Source organism: Lissotriton helveticus, chromosome 8 (assembly GCF_964261635.1).
Source record: "Lissotriton helveticus chromosome 8, aLisHel1.1, whole genome shotgun sequence".
In the NCBI taxonomy this organism is placed as follows: domain Eukaryota; kingdom Metazoa; phylum Chordata; class Amphibia; order Caudata; family Salamandridae; genus Lissotriton; species Lissotriton helveticus.
In genome coordinates, this window is record NC_136069.1 from 996,715,690 (window position 1) to 996,732,617 (window position 16,928).

General features: G+C 48.6%; 1 protein-coding gene across 2 annotated transcripts in view; it reads left to right on the top strand.

The window, feature by feature from the left end:
* The window catches only part of ACOT9 (acyl-CoA thioesterase 9), a 597,782-nt gene that overhangs the window by 369,739 nt on the left and 211,115 nt on the right, over positions 1–16,928 (top strand). For both annotated transcript variants that reach the window (XM_078657838.1, XM_078657840.1), the window contains one exon: positions 8,748–8,833. In XM_078657838.1, the coding sequence (XP_078513964.1) occupies positions 8,748–8,833 (86 nt within the window). The remainder of the gene's footprint in view (positions 1–8,747; positions 8,834–16,928) is intronic.

Below are 16,928 nucleotides of genomic sequence, written 5' to 3' on the forward strand. Positions count from 1 at the left end.
CCATCACAGAGGCTACCTGTTGGGCTTGGCCCTTTTGGCAGGTTCACCCCTGAACTTTTTGCCTTGAGCTCTGACCTGATATTAGTTGTTTTTAGCCTCTGCGCACTTTAGCACTGTGGCCCAGTGTAAAGTGTGTGTGCTCTCTGAGTGCGTGTGGTGAGATTGGCCTGCCATCCCATAAGAATGCATGGGGAATATGTATGTCCATGGTAAATCCTGATATGAGAGGAGTACAGGGGTGAGTTTAGTATGTGCGAACTCGTGAGAATAAATGCTGCGCAATGGTGTGTGCAGATTTATTGTAACTAGTGGAGAAGTGCCACTTTTAGAAGTTGGCATTTCTGTGTGCAGTGGGTCTGCCTGCCTGATGTGAATTGCCTGTCTGGCTTGTGATTGACAGGTGCTGGATGATGTGGGTGGCTCCAGGAGCCAGGATGAGTCTGCCCGGTGGTGAATAGGGAGATCTGCATGTAGAAGGGAGGGAGGAGTTGCACCTAGGACCTGAATAGGGCTGTGCCTTCCCTCCGCAATGCTGGCTCCACCACCTGTGGTGCGTCTAATGTCCCTGGCCTGTCCTGTGAATCGAAGAGAGGAGCTGAGCAAAACAAAGTGCTCAACAGCTCCCCTGAACCAGTTGTATCTGGTTCCCCCAGACCCTGCACCTTTTAGAGAAAGGAAATGGTGTATAAAAGAAGGGGCTCTGACCCCATGTAAATGTTCTGCTTTTGGATCCTGACAGAGGGGGGCTTGCTGCTGGTGGGGCCCAGAAGGGACCGCCATGGGGGCTGCCTCCCCCTGGTGGGCCCTGTGTGCTGGCCCCTGGGCCCTACATTGCCCCCTGATGCCTCTTGGACTTCTTGGACCTTTTACTTTTCCTTTGCCAAGGCTTGATACAGCCTTGCAGCGCTCAGGGAGCGCTGTGCACTGTGTCCTCTAATTTCGCAAGGAAGAGGAGCTGGGGCTGCAGAGTGCCGCGCTGCTGTAAGGGAGAGAAAGAGGGAATCCCCAGCTTAGGGATTCCCCCCGTGATGCGAGCCTTGCGGGTGCCCACCCCACTTATTTCGGTACTTAGAGCGGGTGCCCACCCCGCTTATTGCAGCTTATCATTTATTTTAGAGGCGGAAGCCCACCCCGCTTCGTATTTTGCATTGTGATGGAGCCTACCCCTCATTACCAAGCAGAGAATCACCGCCGCGGGCCCGATCGCCCCCACAGGAAGTCAGGCAGTGTGATGCCTGACATGGGGCGGGACTTCCGCTTCCCAAGGGAAGCCCCGCAACCACGGCATCACCAGACGAAAGGAGGAGGAATGCAGAAGTTTCCGGGGCTCCCGTGAGCTGAGGGAGCCTTGCGTGCTGCACAGGACGCCAAATTCCAGGCAGGGCTCTCCTAAGCTGAGAGAGAGCCCCACGTGTGCAGCGCTGGCAAGGCCCCCGTCCCAGAAGAGGGACCGTGTGAAGCGAATGAAGGCAAACGGGAGCCCACCCCGCCTGCGTGGCCGCTGCAGAGTGCAGCCAGAACCCCAGCGAGGAGCGAGAATGACCGGAGGAGTCCCCGTCAGCTCTGGAGAGTGAGGGCTGGGCGGGACACATGGCCGGTCACTTTTGCTATTTTCCATGAGCGGACCTGCTGTTGCGGTCCGCTCCAATTCTGTGGTTGCATTGTTTAAAGGGCCAGAGGGGCCCGTGTTCTTTCCCCGGAGGGTGCCAGTGAGGGCACCGTGGTTGTTTCCAGAGCGGACCCGCCATTGCGGGCCGCTCCAACGTGGCCCCATTTGTTTTAGAGTCCCGGTTAGCAGGGATTCCACGGCACAGAGAGTGCCAGTGCTCATCTTTCTTTGGGGGCAGTTTTGGTTTGAGAGCCCAGAGAGGAGCTCCATCCGTGCACATAGTTGTTTAAGGGCCCAGAGGAGTCCGTGCTTCCCCGCTTTGCAATGACTTCGGCTGCCCCGCTTGCAGAGGGCAGCTGGCATGCTTAGGGGGCATGATTATTCCCAGAGCCCCGTGTGGCTCCAACAAAGGGGGCATAATGTGTTTCAAGGGCCATTGAGGGCCCATGACTCATGTGAATGTTTACAGCTGCCCAGCAAGTAGTGGGCAGCTGCACAGTTTAGGCGCACAGGTCTTTGGGGGCATGTCTTGCGAAGTTAGGAGTGAGATGCACTCCTTTGCCCCGTACTTTCCCAGCTGCCCAGCAAGTAATGGGCAGCTGCCATGTTTAGGTTTGCGCAGTGGCGCACCCTTGACTTTCGCTGCCTAGGCAGCCGCCCTGACTCTTTTGACATAGGGCATTTGAGCCCCCTTTTTGACATGTCCAGTTGGCCAGGGGGATTGTTAGAATTGTAGGGTGCCAGGCCCTAATGTGATGGTGGTGCTAGGAAATGTAATGTATGTAGTATGTTTTACGCACCCTGTTTGATACCTCTAAAATGTTTTTTATGATTATGAGGTTGTTTTGCATATTATGTTTATCTTAGTGAGATTATGTTTCACTGTGTGATGTACTTCCTAAATGTAAGTTATACTTAGGAGGTTAGGGTCTAATGCGTTTAGACTTGTGAAATAATTGCATAATGTGTTTATGCTGGTGAGGTTGGTGCAGAATGTAATTTGCGCCTGATATGATACTGTGCATAATGTAGTTTATGTTGCAGGCTGATGCTAAGTACAGTGATTACCAGTGGTTACTGGTTGTACGTTTATGATCTGTTTTACTTTTACTAAGTTCGCTTTGTGATGGTTCTGACAGTGGTCCATGTGGCCCTCTCATGTGTATATAATCCCTTGTGAATATTGCCCGTGCTAGTTGGCACAGTGTATATTATGTATTTACTATTCTAATGTGTTATGAGAATACAAGGGCTATTTTTGATATAACCTTGTGTGGAGTTACTTTTGTAGTGTGCCTGGGATGTTGTTGCTGTGTGCGTGCGCAAATGCTTTACACATGGCCTCCGGGATAAGCCTGACTGCTTGTGCCAAGCTACCAAGGGGGGAGCAGGGGTTATCTTTGACGTGTAACTCCCTTGCACTGACTAGAGGGGTGGTCTCTACCTGGCTTTGGCGCAAGCCTTAGCCAAACAGAGATCCAATTTCTCATTCAATCAATCAAATAATTTGTAACGTGCACTACATACCCGCAAGGGTTTCAAGGTGCTGAGGGTGGGGAGAGGGGGGGTGCTGTTGCTACTGGTCAAACAGCCAGGTCTTGAGTTGTCTCCTCAAGGTTAGAAGGTATTTGGTTTGTCGTAGGATGAGGGGGAGGGTGTTCCAAGTCTTGGCGGCACGGTGGGAGAAGGATTTACCTCCGGCTGTGGGTCTACGGATGCGTGGGACGGTAGCCAGGGAGAGGTCTGCGGAGCGGAGTTTCCTGTTGGGTACGTAGAAGGAGAGTAGACTGTTGAGATAGACTGGGCCGGTCTTGTGGAGTGCCTTGTGTGCTTGGATCAGGAGCTTGAAGGGGATTGTTTTGTCGACAGGGAGCCAGTGCAGGTTCCTCAGGTGGGGGGTGATGTGGTCGCGGCGCGGGACGTCGATGATCAGGCGTGCAGAGGCATTCTGGATTCTTTGCAGTCTGTTGATGAGCTTGGTCGGGGCTCCGGCGTAGAGGGCGTTTCCGTAGTCGAGTCTGCTGCTGACTAGGGCCTGGGTGACTGTTTTCCTTGTGTCTGTCAGGATCCATCTGTAGATCTTGCGGAGCATACGGAGGGTGTTGAAGCAGGTGGTGGAGACAGCGTTTACTTGTTTGTTCATGGTGAGTTTCGAGTCGAGGATGACTCCCAGGTTGCGTGCGTGGTTGGTGGGTACGGGGGGTGTCCCCAGCGATGCGGGCCACCAGGAGTCGTCCCATGCTGAGGGGTTGGGCCCGAGGATGAGGATCTCCGTCTTGGCTGTGTTCAGCTTAAGGCGGCTATCCTCCATCTAGTCGGCGACAGCCTTCATTCCCTGGTGGAGGTTGGATTTGGCGGTGATGGGGTCCTTGGTGAGGGAGAGGATCAGTTGCATGTCGTTAGCGTAGGAGATTATGTTGAGGTCGTGATGTCGGGCGATGCGTGCGAGAGGCGCCATGTAGACGTTGAACAGCGCCGGGCTGAGGGAGGATCCTTGCGGGACGCCGCAGATGATCTTGGAGGCTTTGGATCGGAACGGGGGGAGGCGGACTCTCTGGGTGCTGCCGGAGAGACAGGAGGAGGTCAAGTCCAGGGCTTTGTCTCGGATCCCTGCGTCGTGGAGTCGTGTGCATAGTGTGCGATGGCAGACGGTGTCGAAGGTGGCGGAGAGGTCCAGAAGGATGAGGGCCGCTGTCCACTAGGATCCTGATGCCGTCTGTGGCGGCGATGAGGGTGGTCTTGGTGCTGTCGTTGCTGCGGAATCCTGACTGGGAGGGGTCCAGGATGCTGTTGTCTTCGAGGTGGCGGGTGAGCTGGATGTTGACTATCTTCTCGATGACCTTAGCTGAGAACGGAAGTAGGGAGATGGGCCGGAAGTTTTTCAGTTCGCTCGGGTCCGCCTTCGGTTTCTTCAGTAGGGCGTTAATCTCTGTGTGTTTCCAGCTTTCAGGGAAGGTCGCGGTCTCGAAGGAGAGGTTGATGATGTTGCGTAGGTGGGGAGCGATGGAGCTGCCGGCTTTGTTGAAGATGTGTTGTGGAAAATGGTCAGACGGCGATCCAAAGTGGATTGTGCGCATGGTCTTGATTGTGTCTTCGATGCTCACGTTGGCCCAGGTAGTCAGAGGGTCGTAGTCGGTGGGGTGTGGTGATTCTGGCGTGTTGGGGCCTGTTAGGGTCATCCGGGGGTTGAAGCTATCGTGGATGTCGGCGATCTTGCGGTGGAAGAAGGTGGCGAGGGAATCGCACAGAGCTTGCGACGGCGGGATGTCGTTGGCATTGAAGCTGGGGTTGGAGAGTTCCTTCACGACGTTGAAGAGCTCCTCGCTGTTGTGTGCGTTGTTGTCGAGGCGGTCTTTGAAGGAGGTTCTCTTGGCGGTCCTGATGAGGTGGTGGTGGTTGCGGATGACGTCTTCGTGAGCTGCGCGGCTGCCCGGCGACTTCTCGCTGTGCCATATGGTCTCCAACTTCCGGCAGGTGCGCTTTGACGCTAGGAGTTCCGGGGTGAATCAGTTGGATCTCTTGCTGGTGTCTCCTACGCTGGGTTTGTTTTTTCAGCGGGGCTAAGGTGTTGGCGCAGTCGTCCATCCATTGTCTGAGGGTGCGCGCACCATCGTCTGGGTTGGAGGGGTTGGTCGGTGGGTTGAGCGCGAGGTTTGTCTTTAGTTGTACTTCGGTGATTTTGCCCCAGCAGCGACGGGGGATCTGTAGGGAGCGGTGATGTGCGACGGGTTTCCGGAAGGTTAAGTGGGTGCAGTGGTGGTCGGTCCAGGTGGGTTCGGAGACGTGGCTGAAGGAGACGTGTGGGCTAGAGGAGAAGATGGCGTTGAGTGTGTGTCCGGCAATGTGTGTCGGCGTCGTGACGAGCTGTTCCAGTCCGAGGTTGTCTATCAGGGTGGAGGAGTTGCTGTAGTTGTTGTTCTCCAGATGGAAGTTCAGGTCTCCGAGGAGGATGTAGTCGGTGGAGGTCAGTGCATGCGTGCTAATGAAGTCGGCGATGGTGTCGCAGAATTGTGGTTGGGTCTGGGTAGTCTGTAGACGAGGGTGCCTCTTAGGGTGGTCATGGGCTCCGTGTGGATCTGGAAGTGCATGTGTTCGGCGGTGCTGAGAATGTCGTCGGTGTTTGTTGAGACCCTTATGGTCTTCTTGTGGACGATGGCAATTCCTCCTCCGACTCCGTTGGTGCGGTCTCTGCGGGTGATCTTGTATCTGTCGGGGATGGCTATGCCGATGTCTGGAGAGGAGGCTTCGTTCATCCAGGTCTCGGTCAGGAAGGCGACGTCTGGAGATGCGGTGTCGAGTAGGTCCCAGAGCTCGACAGCGTGTTTGCGTACGGAGCGGCTGTTGATCAGGATGCATCGGAGCTGGTTGTGTTTTGTCGTGGCGGGTGTCTCTGCATCTTCGATGCAGGAGAAGCTGCAGTTCTGGCAGGCGAAGGGACCGTGGGTGTGCTTCCGGGTGGCCCTGCAGCAGGTGGGGGTTCGTCCTGGGTTGAGAGTGATGAGGGTGCTGGCTAACACTACCTATCATGTGATCCATCTTGGATACACTGCATTACCAGACCTTTTGTCTGGATCAGAGGGTCCGGGGTATTCAGACTATGATCCCAATATATCAGTCTCAGTTCTGGGTCTTAGTGAAGGTGGCTTCATTGACTATTGGCCTCCTGCATTCTGCTTTTTAACCATGCTAGTAGCATATGTGGGCTCTACAATGGGATTTGTAGTCTTGGTTAAGCCAGCACCAAGGGAACCTGTCAGATTCCATCCAGGTTTCGGAGTGGACTACAAAAGATCTGCAGAGGAGCCTGCTTGACAACAGTTGGACCAGCTTCAGACCCCTCTCCCAACTCCACCCAGAGCGGACAGTGGTGATAGAATCCTTACCGCTGGGTAGGGAAGGTCTTTTGGGAGAGGTGGAAACCTGAGGGTGTCTGGCCTTCATTAGATACCTGTCTCCATATCAACTTGTTGGAGTTGTGGGCCATTCATTTGGTGTTAAAAGCCTTCCTGACATTCATGAAGGGGAGCGATACCATAGGGCATGATGGACGGAGCGTTTGAGCAAATCAAACACTCACCCCCTGTCAACTGATCTGAGTTTAATCCATCATCATTCTTTAGCCCAGACGTGGGTCCCTTTCTCACTTTGCCACTGGATTCAAGATAGCCTGGCTGGTGAGGGTTATGAACCCGAAACCGGTCCCAGGATGCTTGTTTCTGGTCCAGGGATGACATGGCTTGGCAGTTCGGGCTGGACTGTTCCCATGAGACACAGGGTCAGACTGATTTGCATATAGCCATGTCTGAACTGGGGTGGTGGAGTGAGCTAAAGAATGATGATGGATTAAACCCAGATCAGTTGACCTGGGGTGAGTGTTTGATTTGCTCTAACGCTCCCTCCATCATCCCCTTTGGTATCGATTCATGAAGGGGAGGCTGGTTCAGGTTCTCACGCACAACACTACAGACAAGTAGTATTGCAATCAGCATTTTAGGGTGGGGTTCTGGGGGGCCTGAGTCTCTGCAGCTGGCTGAATCATCAGAGTATTTCACTGATCGCACACCACCTGGCAGAATCATCTTTAAATGCCATGGCCTACGAACTCTGTCAGTGATGCCTATTGAATCTTGAATGGCAGTTACACCTGGCAGTGGCGCAGGGCGTCTTCCAGACATGGAGAGAAGCCTGGCTCAATTCCTTTGCCACCACCGGAAACAGCTAATAGGAACACTTTTGCAAGTTTAATTGGACATTCTCACCTACCCCACCACCACTCCTTGAGAAGCAGCAAAGTTCTTTTGACACTTCCCGTGCCAGGTAAATGCCCTGAAGCTATAATGGGCTGTGGAGGGGTTAAGTTAGAGAAATGGCCTCCATAGCAGCCAGGTGTTATGACCTCATCCCCAGTGTCTGTTAGGGCTTGTGGGGGGAGACGAGAGGGTTGCTTAAAATGGTGCTATGGTCAGAGTTGCAGACCTTGAAACTTGGTTTGAGTCCCAGCATCAGCTCAACATCCTGTGATGCTGGGCAAATCGCCTAATCTCTATACCAAAAATGAAAATGAATTTGATCTAGTGTAATGTAACGGGTGCTCATGTACATTGCTCCAATGACTTTGGGCCCAGTTCACACTATCCAAAACGATAACAATATATAACCTCCCAGATTCCAGCGAGACTAAACAGATGGAGATCCATGGGAATGTGGGACACTTTTTCGAGAGTACCCGGCCCTAATTGTGATCCCAATCCAACCCTGCACCATCAGATTGTCTTTGCCTCAGAAAAAAGGTTCCTTTTTAGGTTGAGGCCGTTCCCCTATTAAACACATACGCAGCCCGCTGCCAGTGCTCCCTGTGCTCCTCCCCCCTCCGACCTAGTCTTTGGATTCCTCAGTAGGAGGAGGTGTGGCTTCCAATGGATATCATTTAGACACATACTTTAAGGGGTTGTATTATTGTGGGCTTTTGAATGGAAGGCTGTCGTATACGCCCATTTGTCTGCACTTCACACTCCTTTGTGATAATATTGTATTCAGTCCAAGATGGCTCCCGTTACTTTACTTAGTGACTGGCAAGGGACTCAAACACCACAAACGTGCTTTCTTATCATGCCGTCCATCAGCTGAGGCTTGGAATCGCTGACAGAGGCGGTATGATCGTTTGAACAGCAGTGTGAAAGTAAGCCTCCTAGGATAATGTGCTGCAAGGTCCCAAAGGCGAGACCTATTGGCTATGCCAATGCTTGTTTGGATTAAGTAGTTGTGTTCAGTTTATACTGGGCATTATTTATCAGGGTACTGAGGTGCTGAAGGTTTGCTTGTCTTTAGATAGCGCTGATTCTCTAAATCACTTTATCTCTTGTGCATAGAGTTTAATTAACCTAGTCGATATTGAAATTTATCAAACGGGTTAAAAAAATAACTGTAATTTGTAAACAACTAGGTTAAAGATTAGGGAATTTTCATGAATGGATCCATTGCATATTTATGAAACATCAAGAGCAAATAACCAGTTGATGTGAAAAGAAATGTTAACAGCCCTTGCCCATTCAGTAATTTATTTGCTTCTGTGATATCCAAATAAAAAAATAATTATAAATAATTATTAAGAAAAATACTTTTTTTATTTTATTTACAGGAACGCAACATATTTAACAGAATTTTTGGTGGATTTCTAATGAGAAAAGCATTTGAACTCGGATGGACTACTGCCTTTACATATTCGTAAGTGTATTTTGTGTGCAAATTATAAATACCATATTGTTGTGATCATGTGGTAATTATTTTTTTAATGTTTTCCTGAGTATACCTCCCTTGTCTTGTTTAGCATATCTGACCTTTTTAATGAGTGACGCAATCATCTTATACTATCTGATATCTTTTTAACGGATTGCTTAATTGTATAAAACTAAACTACCAGCCCTAAAGTAATCCTCCACCTTTATCTGATTACATCAAACATCAGGGATGAAAGGAGTAAAATTGAAGGGATTATGTGGGAGTCCACTCTATTTTTATGCATGGAGAAATATTAGTTCTTTGACTAACGTAGCATTACCGGACGAGCCAACCGAGCTCCAGGTCCAGATGCCTGCTAGCTCTAGAACAGCTCCCTACTCTTGGGACATGCTATGGGGAATAGGACATCAACTAAGGCTGGACAGTGGTGGATCTTTGCAGCATAGGAAATGTTATTTTTAAAGTTAATTGGTGATTTTTGCTCAGGTGTAATTTTTTTTCCTCAAAACCCCTTCAATTATATATTTCAAAGCATACACCGAGGCCTTCTAGTGAAACCATTGAACCTCTAACGTTGACTTTCTTGTGAGTGGTGTATCTATACTCTTCAATCTCTATCATTGAATCTTTCTCAGCAGGGATTAGCCAATAATCTCTCTAAAATGGACCAAAAAACCTTTTGTTTCGTCTTGATAAATCCAATTTATGATCTGTCTTAACAGAATGTAACCACTCTGATGTCAACAGATATCAACCTTTTACAAATGTGGTTCCTTGCTAGCAGCATAAAATAAAACAGTAGGCATTCCTTTTCCAAAATCGTACCATGCACACCCACCATGCCAAAGGATACCAAAGTGGGTCTTACATCTATGTCTTGTCGTAATATTAAAGTTACATAATTATACTCATGGCAGTCAGTCCAAACATCTTTATTCAGCTTAAAATAGCCATAAAAGTCAAGATGTACAAGTTCACAAATAAATACAGTATTAAAAACAAATGTTTATAAAAATTTAAATGTATACTCGTTTTTAGGTCTCGCCTACGCAACAACGCTCATGCGCTGTTTAGGAAAAAGACCTTTAGAAATCGATTAAGTTTTGCAGGCAAAAACGTGCACACATTGCATTGCTTTGAATGGGAAAGTTGCATGTTTGGCGATTCCCTTGCGGGAGCGAGCTTTAAACCCATCTGTTTGTAATTAACAGATGGTTCCTGCTCGCTCCCGTGAGGGAAACAGGCGCAGGCCCCCTCCTCTCTCCCCTCCCCTACTGCTTCTTCCTCTCCTCTGCAAACTTATTTTTTTTCTTTCAGAGGCGCGTGCGCTTGTTTTCTAGGGGGCCGGGAGCATTTTATTAGAGCACGTACGAGCGGGGCTGCGCGGGCTGAGATCACTCCGGCTGTTATTTATGCCTCTTAATTTTTGAGAGCTCATACACACGGCCACCTCGGCCCAACCCCCAGCCCTGCGTTTCTCCGGCAGTTACCGCCACCTCCAGCCAGCAGCCATCTCTCCCCTACTCGGCCAGGCATTGCATCAATAACAGCCGGTGAAATGACACTTCAAAGCCGCAGTCTGGGAACGGAAGAGCCCGCTGGAGAGAGGAAGTGGTTGTTGCCTGCACGCTCCTTCCCTTGTTTATAAACATCGAGCAGCAGTAAGGGAAATTAAACAGATCTAAATGCGCTATGCGGGCTTCATAACGCTACTTTGGATGCTAAGTGTAATGCGATTTATACTGTTAATGCTACTTGAAAAGTGACTGTAACTGTTCATAGAGCATTTCCCAAACACAACTTCATTTTAACACCGTGTATTTTATGCAATCAATGACTTATAGTGAATACCCTTGTACGCTTTGTTTAAGATGATGTTAATTGCACGTACAGATGCTAAATTACATTAGTGTGAGACTGCGAAAAATCTTGTGTTCTGTTTCCGCATTCTCTGTCTTGACTTGGGGATGAAGTCCCTTTAGATAAAAAAAAAACTAAAAGAGATTGTGTACTTCGCCTGTGTGTGTGTGTGTGTGTGGGGGGGCGGTATTTGCAGAAGGGGGTGGTATGACTTATTCTCGTCTGCATTCCTGAAGGGTTGCAGAGAGGGTCGCTTAGTTGTGTTTTTGATTCCATTGTCCCTCTTCAGTCCAGGGTGGTGTGAGTGAGCACAGCGCCTCCAGCGCTTTGTCTTGTGATTTTTGACAAGGTGAGAGCCGCACTCGGGCGTTCAGGCAGCAGTTGTTTCCTTCTCCCGGATGCAACTAATAGCTTTGCACGTGGCCTGGACACCGATGAAGGATAGCACAAAAGTGTGCAATTAATGAGACGGGGCATAGTCCGCTCACGAGAAGCCTGGGTCTGTGACAGTGGTTAGTAAGACTTTGGAACTGAGGAGCCCGGTTTGAGTCCAGCAGGCGACTCAAAACGCTGTGATTCTGCGTAAAGCAGTTAATATGACTGCACCTAAAAATAAAAAAAATCTGAACTTTAACGTAATGACCCCTCCCCCAACACTTTCTGCAGAGGGGCCCTTGATTATCCCAGACCTGTTGACATGCTATGGGCTGAATATAGCCTCCCTGAAGGATTGGGGCTCTTTTTTGCACCGCAGGGGTTCATGTACGCCATTGTCAACTACTGTTCCCATATAAAGTATTTGATTTAATGTCTGTGGTGCTAAAGCAGCTCGTTTCACGCTCGAAACCTGTGGTGCTTTAAGGCGCAAGCTTTTCTTTGAACTCTAGTGCGCTTTGAACTCTTTTACTTTTGTAGCTGGCACTTCACCGCCCTGACTTTCCTGACTTAATAACAAGTGATCGGCAAGGATGAGCCTGGCGGTAGGCGCTGCAGATTCATTGCAGCTCCTGCCACTGCGGGTGGCCCGCAGATCGCCTCTGCATCGCTTCTCCTTTCATCCGGCTCGGTGCACTGCGTGAGACTGAAGAGGCAGGCTCGAGATCCCGTGAGGGGATATGGCGGGGACAGTGCCCCCTGTATAGGGAGTCTAACGGGTGTTCGTAATAGTTTAATGAACAGAAGGGAACTTGTCCCAGGGACCGAGGAATGCTTGACATCTGCTGCTCGCCCTGACACCAGCTTCGTTCCTATGCATGTTATTGCTCTCTCTGCTCTATCAGATGCGGTGGTAAGTCCTAGTTGCTGGGGAGAGGCGTGCAGACTCTAGCAAGGTAGCTCCATGCTCGCCAGAGCGGCCCTGCATGTGTTCCGTAAATTATAAAATTTGGCGCCACTCTCTGTAATCAGCCTTCTTCCCACAAGAGACAACGTGCGTTCTTCCTCCCTTTTAGAGAGATTAGGCGTGAGATGCTGCTTCAGGGATTGTTTTCGCTCTGTTACCTATAACACCCCGAAACCCTGGACACCCCGTGAGGCTACTGAGGCCCTTGCTGTAAACGTAAAGAGATGCCCATGTGCTCTCACTTGCCCCAATAATCCCCCTGGGCTTTACTGTGCCAAACAGGCCAGCACTTTACCAGCACCGTACAGCACCCCCACGCCAATAACCATGAAGCACAACTTTCAGGGAGGAAGTTTTTCCTTTATTAAATTAAGCAGGTTGCTGCCCCTTTGACTGGTGGGAGCGGTCATTAAGGCATCTCCCCCGCGGGCGCGTATTTTACGGCAGCGGTGTAAATTCTGCCAGCTTTATCGGCGTTTCATTGCCCACGACGAGCAGTCATCATTTCTGGAAATATGAAATGTGCGCGTTAGTAGATTAACGTCTAAGGCTGCTGGATGCAAATTTGAAATATCGAGGAAAGCCAGGAAGCAAGACTGGAAACCAACAGCAACATTGTAAGCATTCCTCGGCAGAGATTTCAGTCAGGATGTTTTAGCGCTCTAGTGACGTGTGAAATATTTATTGGGAAACGGCCACTACAACGCGGCCGTTTCCACGAATACATTAACCACGCATGCATTACAACGCATGCGTGGTTAACACGAAAGCCTTAACCACGCATACCTTTACTACAAGGTATGTAGTAAAGGCATATGTGGTAAAGGTTCAAAATAAACAAGGGGGGTTTGGGGGGGGTCTCCCCCCCCCAAATAAAAACCTCACCTGAAATCACGTCAGAATGTGCAGGCAATCGTCGTCGTTTAAGAGGAAACGGAAAGAAACTTCCGTTTCTTCTTAACGAGGTACGACGTCACCGCGCAAGAATTAGAGGAAAAAGTTATGCGTTGAAAAACTATTCCGTTGTAACGCATGCGTGGTAAAGGCATGCGTTGCAACGGAATGCGTTGTAAGAACATACAACCATATTTAATATGTGCTTGCTCTAGCGAGAACGCGTTTAAATTAACATTGATTCAATACCGGGAGAGCAATGCATGAATATAGTATTAAGTGTGTGTGTGTGGTGTCCGTGATAAGAAAAATGTAGATTTGTATGATCACAATGCAGGTTGTCTAGGTAATCTTAAAGTGGTTTTACAAAAGAAAACTACTGGTCTCAAATTCAGAACGCGAATTTCATGAGACATAATCTCACCACATATATTCAATCCATTGTGCCCTAATTCTAGTTTGATTTCCGCGTTTGCGTGCATCTTCTATCCAAGATAAAACACGGAATACGTAGATCGGCTCAGAATAATTAGCAATTTATTTGTATTGCCGATGTAGGGGAAATGTAGCAGCTGGTCCCACCTCTTGTGAGGTGTAGCCCCTAACGCACTCAACGTGGGCAAACACATAGCATGTTATATTCTGCTTGTGTGTCTGTTTCTAAATGCATGTGCCCACATACGATGCCAATATTTAAAAGGCTCAGTTTCCACTAACTGGTGATATTAGGATTGGGTTCTAAGATATATATAGACGACGTGTTCCTAATTTGGAAGGGCACTCGTCTAGAAGCTGAACAATTTGTAGATATGTTGAATTGTAATGACTACAACTTGAAGTTTACCTCAACAATCAGTAGAGACCAGATACATTTTCTAGACATGACAGTGACTCCAGGAAGAGAGAAACTTGAAACCAGGTTGTACCGAAAGCCCACGGCTGGAAATACAATACTTCATGCCAGTAGTCATCACCCTGCTCACCTCATACGCAGCATCCCGTATGGCGAGATGCTGCGTATAAGACGTTTGAGCAGTACTGAAGCCCAATGCCATCTAGCTCAGCAAGCTAGTAGGTCTAGATTTTTGGCAAGAGGGTACAAGGCTGCGGTGGTTGATAAGGCCATAACCAAGGCAAATGCCCTGTCGCGCACTCAGGCCTTGCAACGCAAGGTCGAGGTTGCGCCTGCTGCTTCCCAGGATCAAACAGTGAGACTGATCTGGGCGTACAATAGGCAGCATGGGGCGCTTGGTAAAATCATCTCTAAACACTGGGGCCTAATCAAATGTGACCCCGTGATAGGTGACAAAATTCCAACTAGGCCATCAATCACCTACAGGAGAGCATATTCTATGCAAAATGCCCTGGTGAAATCCAGCCCAGAAGTTTCTACACGGAAGAATTGGCTGGATAAGAGCAAAGGCTTCAGGAAGTGCTCTTCTTGTAAGGCATGCCAGCATGGGTTGAACAAAACCGAATATGTAGTACCATTCACCCCCTGTGCGCGCAAGATCAAAAAACAGCTGACTTGCAAAAGTGAATATGTGGTCTATGTGCTGGAGTGTCCGTGTGCCCTGCGGTATGTGGGTAGTACCAAGCTACAGGTGCACAAGCGGATACTCCAGCACATAAGGGCCATAAACACCAACGACCCGGCATACCCGGTGGCCCGCCATTTTAGGGAGCACCACAACAATGACAGCACTCTTCTACGTTACTATGCTGTAGATTGTGTGGGTCCGTTAAGAAGAGGTGGTGACAGGGATGGTGCCCTTAGAAAATTGGAGACGAGGTACATACTTGAAATGGATAGTCGAGCCCCAGGGGGATTAAATTCCACAGAAGACTTTTACACTTGTCTTTAAATGATTCACAGAAGTGTAACTTGAGGCTCTATCCTTTCTAGTAACATATCATCTACCCAGGTTTTTAGTCTAGGTTCCAACTGGCAGTGGTTTTCTGATAATTTTTATCCATTGACCAGTACATGTCTAGATGTGCGGATGGTTTCAGAGTGCAGTGCAGCCTAGGCTTAGGCTGCACGATGTATCAAATGCTAAGTACAACATCGATAATGATAAAGCATGTCTTAATAAAAAATAAAAAGATCTTTAGAAAGGAAAAATCTTAGAAAAACCCATAAATATGAGCACATAAACTTCTTTCTGCACTGCTCACTGTTATGCCTATCACTGGAATGGTGTTGTTTAATTCATGGTCACTTGTTGTAGTATGGAGGTATGGGAGGTGAGGCTGCGATGTTCTCCAAACCTATCGGTTGGTTAGCATCTCCTCTCCTCCCAACCCTCTGGCAGTACATAGACACATGATTGGCTAGTGCGTTGAAAATAGTCAGGATGCTGCGACCTCGGTGTATAGGCTTAAAATGCATTCATGCAGCCATGATTCCATATCACCTGAGTTCTCATCCTGCTTAAATAGTGTAAATTTGGTGTATATATATTTATTGTGTATATGTTTGTACATTCGTGTTTTTATACATATATTTATATATGAATAACTCATAGTCTACATATATTTTTCTATCTGATTTTAATATGATATTGCAAATCAAGTATATTACTGATATCTACTACTATGACGTTGGTTTACAAAACACTATTTGCACTTTATTGACGTGTTGCACATTGCCAATTTTGCACTGCATTTTGTATCCTTTAAAATCTTGGACTATCCAGTGGTTCTTTTAGTGTATTGCTTTAAATGACAAATATGGCATTAGCACTTTATTTACTGTTGTTTGCACATTTCCACACAGGCTTGCATCCGGGATTATCCCGAGATGAACTGTGCATTGATATGTTGTCTATGTCTATGAGAGATTATTCATTTTACACGTGACCATGTTTCACCAATGGGTGTACATCCAAATTAGCACTAGCACTTTAAAAATTGCCTCCTCCCGAGCATGCGTCATGTGATCAAGGCCTCTGTGAAGGCCGAAACGTCATGCTGAGGTGTGCCGTCTCCCCGACGAAATAAAATACACTGCTCACCTGCACTTGGGTCTCCTCTCTTCTTCTGCGCTGCGGTATCCAGGATTGGGCTCCAGGCGAGAGTGGCAGGGACTGTTTCATATATATATATATATATGTATATATATATTACCTACTGGCGGTCGCCAGTAGGTAGTTAAAGTTAGGATTGATTTCCATAGGGAAATCGCAACATTCTATTGGGAATAACTTTGGCGCCGGTTCAGGAATCTGCCTGAATTTTTCAGCAACTTTGCCTCGCGGCGCTCCGGTCCTTCCCTGAATGTTTGGGGGGGATTCGTCAAGCGGGGGCCGAGATAAAAGGGGGGTCCCAAAACGTGTTTTCTCCATGTTAATTTCCATAGGGCGGTCGGTCGCACTTTTAGCTCGAACGGCTGAATGGATTTTCACCAAACTTGGCAAAATTGTAGGGACTGGTAGCCCGATGTGCCTTTGCTATGTCTCAAGATATGTGCTCCAGAGGATTTAGAGTAATTTAGGTTAAAAAAAATTTATATATCTATAGCCGCGCTCCGGTACGCGCACCGGGGAGCGCTCCGGGAGCGCCGCGCGACTAACGCGAGTTTGCGCGCTGAAAGCTGATTGGCTCTCGGGTGTCTGTAAACATTCCAAACAGTCCGGAGCGGCCGCCATCTTGTGTCTCGGTAGGATCGAGACACAAGAGGTGGTAAAAACAAAGGGGGAAATAACCAATTTGCGGGGGGCGGGCCCGGTACGCGCACCGGGGAGCGTACCAGGGAGCGTACTTTGGTGAAAAATAGTGAAAATAATAGTGTAAAATAATCATTTTGAGTGATTACCGGTAGGGTAGCTCTGAAAAGAGCTTTTGGATTCTGTGGCTGTTTTAGGTACCTACAAGTACGTCCCACACACACCCACACGCACACAACCCCACACACTCCCCACACACTCCCCACACACACCTCACACACGCACACCTCCACCCACACCCAAACACCCCACACCG